Raw genomic sequence first — 11123 nt, forward strand, 5'->3', positions numbered from 1 at the left:
AAGGAGGGGTGGAAAGAAGAGAGGCAGATAACCATCAATTTAAAACAAAGAATATCTGATGCACAGTACTGAGAGCTGAGGGGACAGATACACTGACACCCGCAGAGCCTAGGTCGATGTGAGAGCATGTGGACTGGACAAATAGGAGGAGACCAAAGAGCCAGAGCACCTGAAACAACACTGATGGCACCAACTACAACAAGGGCATCAATTTACCACTGTTGCTCTTTCTTGGAACTGCTGTGTGTCAGACAAGGCGAAAATGACATAGCAAAACATTGTTTTTGGTCAGTTTGTTCTTTGTTTATACAGAGCAAGCTTACCGGTAGGGCCAATTATGAAAGAGCAGTAAATACAAAGCCATTGGTTTTTCAAACTAAAACGTGACCAGGCCCAACAGCCGATCAGTTAACAAGAAACAGGGGAACCAAGGAAAATAAAGTAAAACTAATCCAAGAGCATGAGGCCTGCAACTGCTTTTCCAACCACTGAATATACTGTTAAAATAATTGACAATAATAACTGTACTAATAACAGTATGTGGCCACATCACATCTGTTAGTGCACCTACACCAACAAATTGAAAAAGCTAGAACAGAACATGTGCAGCAAGAAAGAAAAATATAAGCTGTTTGTGTAGGGGGACCCTGTGTGTTTTTTCCATTAGTTAGGTCGGTTGCCTCTCGCTCTCTCTCTCCAGATACGTGCTGCAGGAGTTCTGGCGGGGTTCCTAGCCGCAGTCAAGACTGCTCCAGGCAAGATCTTATCCTGCAAGGATCAAGAGACACTATGTGTGCCTGCGTGTGTGTATCCTTGCCAGGACCGTACCCAGACATAATCATCAAAGGAGACATCTGTGTGACTGAGTTTTTTTTTTTCCCCCAGGTAAGTGGGTGTGTATTGTTCAGCATAATAATACTAACCTAACACCAAACTCATGTTTGGGCCATTGAAGGGAATCACTGATGCCTGATATGAAAACATGCCCCCTGGCAATCAGTTAGAATGTATTCAAATTTAATAGACAATGAAAAATTGAAGGGATGCTCTGCACCTGCACTGAGTGTCTTTAAGTGCCAATCTGTGTGTACATGTCCTTCAAGAGAGCAGCCATTTATAATTTGCAAGTGCATGCATCTGTGTACTGTACTTGTACAGCAGCTGTACATAAATGGTGTCTCAAACAAAAGGCTCCCCTTTTCACAAACCTGTCTTGAAAGGTCTCTTAGACAGTTCTGATCCTGGACCAGCCAGGCTACCGCACCTTGAGAGCTGCCCCAGTCTTCACCTTCCATGCTGATCTGAGGTCAGTGCGCTGTGAGCCCAGTACTGCTCCAGGAGCCAGGAAAGAGGCCTAGGGAGAGCTGACCCCCTGGCCCAGCAGATGGAGCTCAGGCTGGGGGAGAAAGTCACACCGACACCCCTGGCACTCCCCGAGAACCAGAGTAAGAGACGAGAGCCAAGATGCACCTCACACACAGGCGCACACACACACACACACACACACACACACACACACAAAACAACAACAAACCACCTACTCAAACACATGCAGACACACAACCTGGCAACACCAGAAAGAGTGCAAGAGACCTGAAAGCCAAGACACCTACAGACATCCCACAACACCTTAGCAACAAAGATACTTTCTGACTCACCATGCCGGTCAGGAGTTCAAAGAGGATGGCGCCTAAACTCCACCAATCACATGCTGCTGTCTCTTCACTGATACCTCCCACCTCTGAGACAGGAGCAAAAAAGAGGAAGCAACAGGATTAATCAACAGAGTAGGAGCAGAGGAATAGCTCATACAGTATGTTGGGGAAGAATAATCAACTAGTGACTGATGTAAAATTAGAAAATAATCAAATGTGTATAACAAATTATTTACTAGATCTAAAACTTACATGCCATTTTAGATACCTTGCCTTTATACTGAATGACATCTTGGATCAGTCAGTATTTCATTGTACTGATACAATCGATTTGAAATGAGCGCAAAAACATGAACACAGTCTCACACACACACACAAACAAGCGCGTGTCTCATAAAAGGGTGATTTGCATAATAAAAAAGCAGTTAAAATGAGGAAACCGTCTGTGCTGCAACTTCACACCATCTGCATGACCTGACCTCCAACACAAACACACACACACGCATGCAACACGTGCACCCTCACCAAGAAATGTAAACGCAGGAAGGCATATGAGAACAAACACTGCAACATTTCTACTCAGTTCTCTTCATCCCTGCATTTATTTTTAGTTCCTTGTAATGATTTACGCCACAGGTTATGGGTGCAACTAACATTTATTTACATTATCAATTCATCAGCAGAATATTTAGTCAAATAACGTTTGGTGTGTAAAATGTCTTGTTTTGCCCATTCAACAGTCCAAAGAGGGTTCAGAAGTATTGGTTCAGTTTACCCAAACCATAAAGACATATTTAAGAAGCTGTAATCAAAAGGTTATGAAACATGCTTGAAACATGACGGACGCAGAATTGATTATCAAATTAGTTTCCAGTTCAACATTTTCTGTTGTCTGAGTGCTAAAAATTTAGCTCGCAGCTACAATCTGTAAGAATCAGATGCACAACCAGTCTGACTTAAAGCTCAGTGGAAGGCTTCTGGGATTCACACTGCGTATTTACTATAAGACTCAGCAACCAAGAGTGATAGTCGTTTGCTAAAGTCAAATGTGAACGTGTCAGTGAGTGTATGTGTGTGTGTGCTAGCTCCACTGGGCACCAGATGGCCTCTTGTGCTGCTCAGCTTCCCTATGCTCTGCTCTCCCCAGAGAGAGGGGTCCTGCTCACCCAGAGGGCCGGGACCCAGGGTCACGGCTGTGCGGGCCCACAGACCAGGCTCCTCAGCTGGGGGAGCATAGAGACAAAGACCCCTTCATCTCCTGGAGGCTACCAGTAACTCTAGGGGCCTGTGCAGCTCTCTTGCAGCCAAGGTTACAATACGACTACATGTTTGCTATATACAGTGCACACACACACACACACACAGCCAACTGAGCAACCAGTCTCCAGGGCTCCCTAAGACTACTGTTTTGACAGCCAAAGAGAGAAGATCGTCATTGAATGGACTAGTGATACCTGCGTAGTTAGAAGCTGGAGGGGAGACACTGGACATGTGCACACACACACATACACACACACACACACACACACGTCTCAGAGAAGGTGAGTTGCCATCACAATGGATTAATGTCTAAGGAGCTGCAGGGAGAGTACAGCCGAGCTGGCTACACTTACTGCTCTGTCAGAGCGAGGCAGGGAGATTGAGAGAAAGAGGATGGGAAGAGAGAATTAACTGCATCCACACGCCATGGGTCATTCACAGCCTGCTGTTGCAGTGTACTGCATGATGTGTACATTTTCAAATGTAAACATACCTCCATGAATCTGATATTCTCTTTCTTGGGCAGGGCATTCAAAACCTTCAGACTAATCATGACAATTCTAAGAAAACAAAAGGATACCAAGGAGATCAGAAACACCTATACAACAATACAGTGTGCTCACCTTGTGGCCTCTTCTTCCCTTTCCCCTCAAAAATTCAGTTCCCTCCTGCTTTGTATCTTAACCACAACCCATCTCCTCCCTCCTGGGGGCCATAAGGAACTTTCTCTCTTCTCCTCTTAGGCCGACTTCCCCAAAAACTTAACCGACAGTCATTGTTGAAAAAGGAAGTAAAATGTATGCAGGTAGGAAGTAAGGAAAGACCTTTGTAAGATGTTCCAAGACTGTGAGTGTGCGTCTTCTGTGAGCTGGGGAAACGCTGTTTAAATGGTGCCAAATGTTCATATAACTACTTGAATTATACAGTACACTCAGTTGGCAGTGTTTTAGGCACACACCCAGCTAAAACTAATACAGCAGTCCTGCAACAAATCTTCCTTCATGAAGGTGATGGTGATCAGTTTTTGTTCAAACAGTTTAGGAGAAGTGTTGATTGGACTTGTATCATTTTGGGGGCTGTGATTTGTATTGCTGCTGAACTGTACTACACTATACAGAGAGGTGTTTCTGGATTTAATGCAGGACGGTTGTATTAAACTGCATTAGTTTTTAGCTGGGTGTGCCTAATAAACCGCCAGCTGAGTGTATATTGAAAACAAACCTAATACAAGCCCATTCATTATCACAGAGGACAGAAAAAATATTCAAATAATAAAGCAGAAGTACGTTAAGAGTATAATTTCTTCCTTGAAAGGCTTTGCAAAACAATGAGATGACAGCTTAGTGTCAAAAGGGGAAGTAAGCTTTATTTTCCATTAGATCATGGAATGGCTAAGCAGGTAAAAGAAAATGACACAGAAAACAAATAGGGTACGAGTCCTCGGTAACAGACTTGTTAACTCAGAGAGGAAGAATATTGAATTTCCCCTTTCTTAGACACTTGACAGAGAATCGGTTGAAGCCTTGCTTCCCCCTGAACAGAACAATAAACAATTCCCATTTGTGCTCAAATTAGGCTGTCATACTGTCACTAAACAGCTTGTTTGTTTTTTTGTTTTTTTATTAGAGAACAAATCATTAGCCATCTGATGTTTATCAGTAATGACAAAATGGTGACAAAGTAAATAAGCAGAAGTGCAGGATAAACAGATTGATATGCTGCCACTGTATTTTCCGAGTCCACTCCCGTGCTTTTTTGGGTGTGAATGTGTGCGTTTTAAAAACATGTTTCCCTCCTTCTGAAACACACACAGTCACAGCAGGGCCCCCGCTAGCTTTCTGGCAAACAGTCATAAATCTGTCATCAGAAATGAAGCCATCACTAGAGCTGACCCTGTCCGGGTAAACAGCAATACATAACAAGGGCAGGAGAGACACACGCTCACTAACCTCTGCTTTAGTGTGTGCATTCACAAGTGCAGACATCTAAAGATAAATGCATGTAGCCCATGTAGAGTACTTCATTACATTCATTACTTTGTGGGTATAGTGGAGTTAAACGACAATAAGAAAGTGGACAGAATGAGAGAAGAAAAGAGGTAAAGTTGTCAGTGTTTGAGTAAGACAGCCATTACTTGTGGACGTGCTTGTCTTTTTGCTCAACAACAGCTTAACACCCCCCCTTTTGGCTGCTAATGTGTACTGCATCCAACGATCCACATGGGATCAACAGTCGTTTCACTAAGAGGACCTTTCACTCAGGTCAGGTTCAATTCCAGCTCAGGTTCTCTTTTTAATCCCCAATATTTTTGTGCATTCACATTCATTTGCTTACACTTACATTTCTCCGTCCTTTAAAGAATGTTTGTCTTATTCCCATCTGCCTGATTCATATCATTTTAATGTTCAGGCAAAAGAAAATGAAAACTATAAAGATAACTTTGAATAAACCCTTTGAAAACAATCTGATGACAGCAATCATCTGCAAGCTGGAAACTGACTTAAAAGTGTTGTATTAAACAACTAAACATATATGCATATTTTGCCAAAATCACACTATTTTTTAATTGCCCTAACTAGTATGGATATTTTAAATGACCTGCCAAACATGCCACATTTCAACAGGAACATGATTAAATTAACTGAATAATGACTTAAGTACAAACACGTCTCAGCCTAGCACATTATGCAGAGAGCTCTACGTGCAGAGCTATACTTCTGTGTCTTTACGCTAGCTATTGCGCTCCACTGGAACATACGCGTATGCCTCTATGTGCTTCTGTTTCTATTATTAGGCTTTTAAACAAGCTATTGCTAAGGGAATAAAATGCATATTTTGGATATTAGATAGAGCATTTTTTTTGCTCTTAGATTTATTGCAATAGCGTTATACTGTACTTTCTAGACACAAGGATGATTTAACTTTGAAGAGACCTTCCTGGTTTGAGAAAGAGGTTAAATAAAAGAGAATAGCTTAATGTAGTGTGTCAAACAGTGAATGAGTTGAGGATCATTGTGTGCATCTCCGACTAAGTCCAGTATTTTCAGAAAATAGTTATACATCCTGCATATTTAAAAAAAAAATGTAATTAAAACATCCAGTCTATCCAACAGCCCAAATGTGCACCATACTGGAAAAGTTATCCACCCACAAATGACACATGTATGTGTATACATGCACACACACACACGCAGACACTTGCCACACGCAGAAGTGTGAAGCAGGGACATGATGCTGTAGTCTAGCAGCAGTTTGTTTTAGGCAGCTTTTAAACAGCATGCCAGAGGTGCCACAAGCCTGCTGGGGCGGGGGGGGGAACTACACAGCTACCACCCCACTGGCTCACTGCTGCACAACAGCACACTCTACAGGTCAGCACGAGAACTACAACACAACTTCTCAAAATTGCTATAGCATGAGCAACAAAAGAGATATTTCCAAAGTCCTGACCAACCTGAGTGTTAATTAAAAATGTAAAACAGCATTGCCAAGATGTATACTATATATTATGGTGCCTTGAACATCACAAAACAATTGAGCAGAATGCATGAGCATCCTTGTTTAAGGATTCAATTTATCTAAGATAAAAAAAAAAAAAAAAATCAACACATTCTTCAATGTGTTCCTACTCTTGTGATTAGTCTGTGTATACTTGTTTTTTTTTTTATATTACTGACTATGAATGAGAGTTTTGTGACCATGGGAAAGTGGCCTAGTTATGGTCCTGCATGCCTGCATAGAATTAACCCCACACAAACCTCCCAAGAGACAAACACACATAAAATGAGGCTCCCAATTAATTAATATGGAATGAATAAATAAGAAAATAATTTGAAAATCAAGTGTAATATGATGTGAATGTATTCCTCACCTGGTGCACAGTATATATTGGCAATGGCATCTTTGTCACAACACTCCTCCACGTCACTCCAGCTACAAAAGTAGGTAATCTGAACATGACCTGAAGAGAGAAAAGAGAATAGAAAGTGTTCGCCTAAAGTCTAAGTGTGAAACATTCATCAGATGCTCTGCCTCTTGTCAACCCCACAGTCAAGTGTCACTGTGAATCTACTTTTCAAAATGTTTACTCACTTTTAGAGCACTTTCTCCATTCCTTTCTGCCTCTTTACATCCTTCCACAAGCTTTTCAAGCACACAGCCCCAATGATTACTCCTGTTTAGCGACTACCCGTTAACGCTATCATTAGAACTAATGGTGTCATTAGGTAGCCGTGGCCATTAGCCTGGGCTAGCCAGACTGATGCACCACACTACGCCGTTGATGGGCCCTTTAGAACAATAATTACCACCAGGGAGACGAAAACAGCCACTCAGCTAATTAGACGCTTGTTGATAACGAGGTGGAGAGAGATGATTGTAGGACGACAACAGAAGAAGTTGAGGGGGATTCTGTGACCTCCTAGTAAAACAACACTTTCCCTTCTGGATGAGCCTTCATTTTGGTAAATAGATTAGATCACAGTTGACTGATGGAGACAGTCCCTGAAGAAAAAGTGTAAATACTATTGGCTCTGAGAAAATAAAAAACAATGATCCTGGCTTCACATCTTACTGTACAGACGATATTTGGTTTTTGTTGGAGAAACCAATAAAACACACAGCAGCTTCTGAGGGATGTGACTTTATGCTTGCTGTGCGAGAAATATGAGCAGGAGTCGCCAAGAGGTTATAGGATTTTCATTCAACAACTACATCTGAAATACCTATGGTCAAAGATCGAATAGGTCAACAGTGTGGAAAATAGGTTTCTTTCTGCATCCTATGTTCAGTGCAGTGATTTTCAAAGTCTGTTTTGTGACTTTTTTTTTCAGTGGTCATCAAAATATTCACTTTAAGCTTCACAGTTTCTTCATTTTGGTGCATGTTTTGCTGGGTTTCAGCTTCTCGTAAAATTCTCTCACTGATAATCACGGTTGTCCATCTTTGCTTCCACAGTAATCTAGATGACCTGTTATCTCCACCATAAAGTGACAGGAATAATGTGTTAGGCTGTCACAGCAAGCATATTTTTGCATTCGGTCCACTCAGATTTGAAAAGATTCTCATCTGTGTCATGCACTAAATTTTACCTACAATGCATTTTTATTGCTGCACTGGTATACAAGCTGGCAAGCTGTTGCATTATTGTGCAACAACAGAATCATACACCCAAGCAAAACATCTACTACAAGCTTTTGAAAAGTTCTGAGAGAACTGTCAAGATTGTGAAATCTGACCTTAATGAAACATTTTTTGTCTTGTCTAAAACAGAGTCACGAAAAAAGGATGAAATGATGGATGTCATACCTTGATGGTCAAGCAGGATATTGTTGGGGTTCAGGTCTCGACAGATGATGCCCTCTTGGTGCAGGTAATCCAGGGCCATCACTATCTCTGCAGCCCAGCATCGTACAAACTCTTCCGGGATACGAGCTTGGGACGCAGCCAACGACAGCTCGTCCAGCTCGGCAAACAGCCGTGATACCGCTTTATCAAATTCAATGACACCTGTATTACTAATAACTCCTGATGGCTCACCATCAAGGTCTAACAAACTCTCATCCACTTCACAGGCATCAGCCCTGCTTGTGGCTAGAATAGAGTCTGCACCGTTGCCACTGGAGTCTGAAACCAACTCTGTGTTTACTTTTGTACTGGATTCTAGTTTCTCATTATGGGAGTCAGTATCTGGACTGCTTGCTTCAAGGTGGAGGTCATTATTATGGCATTCAGAATCAAGAACCATTTTGTCAGAGGCCTTTTGCTCAAATGTCAGGACGCAGTCATCCCACAGCGAGTTGAAAGTAGAGGACGATGCAACACTGGTGTCACAGGTCACAGCAGCTGTACACAAAGATGAAAGCTCCTGCTCCAGTGGCTGCTCCTCTCCTTCAGGTTGACTGTGAAGCTGTAAAACATCAGGCTGAATGAACTTCTGAGGAGAAGCTGGGGCCTCAGGGCCCAGACACACTCTTGAAGTCTCTAATTCCTCCTGTAAAGAGTCTACAGTCCCACTCATGACAGGCAGGTTGACCAAAAGGTCTGGTGGGTGACCCTCATCCTCCCCTACTGCCTCTTTAAATGAGATGACTGGCACTGACTCATTGGAGCCTTTATCACTACAGTCTAACCCCCAAAACTCTGAACCATGACCTTTGACCTCCTGAGCCAGCTCTGGAGGATACTCTGTGACATCCGAGCCTGGGTCAGATGCCAAGAAGAGAGGGACCTGCTTATAAGGGGTGTGCTGCTCTCCTAAGTCGAGGCAGGTCACCTCGCTTGCACTGTCTTTGCTATCAATACGGAAAAACTCCATTGGTGTATGCTTGGACTGATCCAGAGAGAGAGGCACTGCAGGGGAGGATAAAGGACTAAAGACTTCGCTGTGGTCCTGTCCTTCACCACAGTATTGTTCATTGTCATGGGTGTGGCCACTTTTGTCAGATGACTCAGTGAAGAAGCCAAGTTCCTGAGAGCTGATGGGGGAAGAGAGGCTATCATTGCTCAGCAGTGAGCGGCTGCGTGAGGAAGTGGTGGTCAGTGCAGTGGGCACTTCTAGGGACAGCATTTCCTGTTCACTCTTCTCATCTTCCTCCTCTAGTGCATCAGGGTCTACTTTCTCTTGCTCATACTCATTGCAAAGTGTCAAATAACTATTGGTGCACTCTTCCTCAGAAGTGGTTCCAGAGTCTGACTGGGCCCCAGTTTGTTCGACAAGCCTAGGAAGGAGAACACTTTTAAGAGCAGACATGGTGAAGTTTTCTCCCTCCTTCTGCAGCCCAGAACCAGAACCAGCAACAAGCCCTGATCCAGAACTGGCTGAACCTACATCCAACTGTGAAACAATATGCTGTGGAGAGTGTACAGCTGCTGTGTGACTCTTCTGGATGAAAGGAATGTCAAAGCTATCTTCTGGGCTGGACGTACGCAGGTACCTTTGAATGTGAGACCACAGCTTCCCACCTGAAGAAGAAAGAAAGAGACCATTAAAGATAAAAAACAGGGTGCATCTAAGTTAGCAGATACCAGAAAAATAACTAGAAACCAGGCAGGCATCTCACTTTTTTCTACAAGGAAACATTACATTTTAAAAAGGAACATGCAAAAGAAACTTTTAGTTAGTTTAGTGACTTTGGTTTCTGGGGCTCCTTAGTTACAGGGACGATTTGGTGAGAAGGATCATTAGTTTCCACTTGGGAATGAGTAACCAAGGTAAACAAAAACAATTGTGACTGATACCAATTTCACTAAATGGGGTTGGGTAGGTGTGTGTTTTAGGTTCTCTGTGTAATGTTAGCGTTTTGACTTCTCTTTGTCTTACACACGCACACACCCATACAGATACACACAGCTGTAGTGCGAGCAATTGGAAGCCAGCATCTGCTCTATGTGATGAGAATGGATAGGGAGTTCACAGTGATGATAATGATAGCGGGGCAGCTCGATGGCTTAGAAAGTAAAACCATCCACATGCTGTTTTGTCCAATGTCACTCAGGTCACTGCCTCCCTCCGTCTGCTTGTCTATCCTCATTCAACCCATCAGCTGCTAACAACATAACACAGAAGCACAAGGAGCAGCCCTGAATTTTTTTTTTTTTTTGACTCACAGAGCTGAGATATAACAGCAGTGAAACTATGCTTTTTCAGGCATTTCATTAGCTTTATTAGATCATGTTGAACAGCCCCATATGATATTCAATACTGTCCACTAATATTAGTGCAGAGCGATTATAGAGTACACCAGATTGAATAGGTTACAGGGCATTGAAAAATATGGCTGCATTTCGAGCCACCCACCCACACACACACAAAATCTACAGTACACACACGCATCCTAGAGTGAGTGGGATATAAGGAGGCCCAGGTGTTGGCTTAGCTAATGAAGCACAGCGCCACCTGGTATTCAGAATAATGACCTGTGACACACACCCATCTCTATCAAACATCTGTCTGGAACAAGGGCAGAGAGAGGAGTGGAAGACGAGAGACAGAGGGATCAGGTGAAGAAGGGGAAAAGATGGTTGGAGGTAAAGAAGGTGATGAAACTGATGAGTATGAAATGTGAACGCCTTACCTTCAGCATAATGCAGCAGGAGGAAAACAGTGTCTTCAGAAACAATGAACTTTCTCAGCTGCACCATGTGGGGCACAGAGTGAGGCATGATGGTCTTTTTAGCCCTCTCACAGTCACTGCTCTTCCTTAGACC

General features: G+C 42.9%; 1 protein-coding gene across 1 annotated transcript in view; it reads right to left on the reverse strand.

Moving 5' to 3' along the window:
• Window positions 1-11123, reverse strand: part of rps6kc1 (ribosomal protein S6 kinase polypeptide 1) — a 20991-nt gene that overhangs the window by 2448 nt on the left and 7420 nt on the right. Inside the window, exons 11-14 of the mRNA XM_020587916.1 lie at window positions 10991-11123; window positions 8223-9878; window positions 6787-6876; window positions 1548-1741 (exon numbers count right to left, since the gene is read on the reverse strand). Coding sequence (XP_020443572.1) covers window positions 1548-1741; window positions 6787-6876; window positions 8223-9878; window positions 10991-11123 — 2073 coding nt within the window. The remainder of the gene's footprint in view (window positions 1-1547; window positions 1742-6786; window positions 6877-8222; window positions 9879-10990) is intronic.

Source organism: Monopterus albus, unplaced genomic scaffold (genome assembly GCF_001952655.1).
Source record: "Monopterus albus unplaced genomic scaffold, M_albus_1.0 scaffold9.1, whole genome shotgun sequence".
Lineage (NCBI taxonomy): Eukaryota > Metazoa > Chordata > Actinopteri > Synbranchiformes > Synbranchidae > Monopterus > Monopterus albus.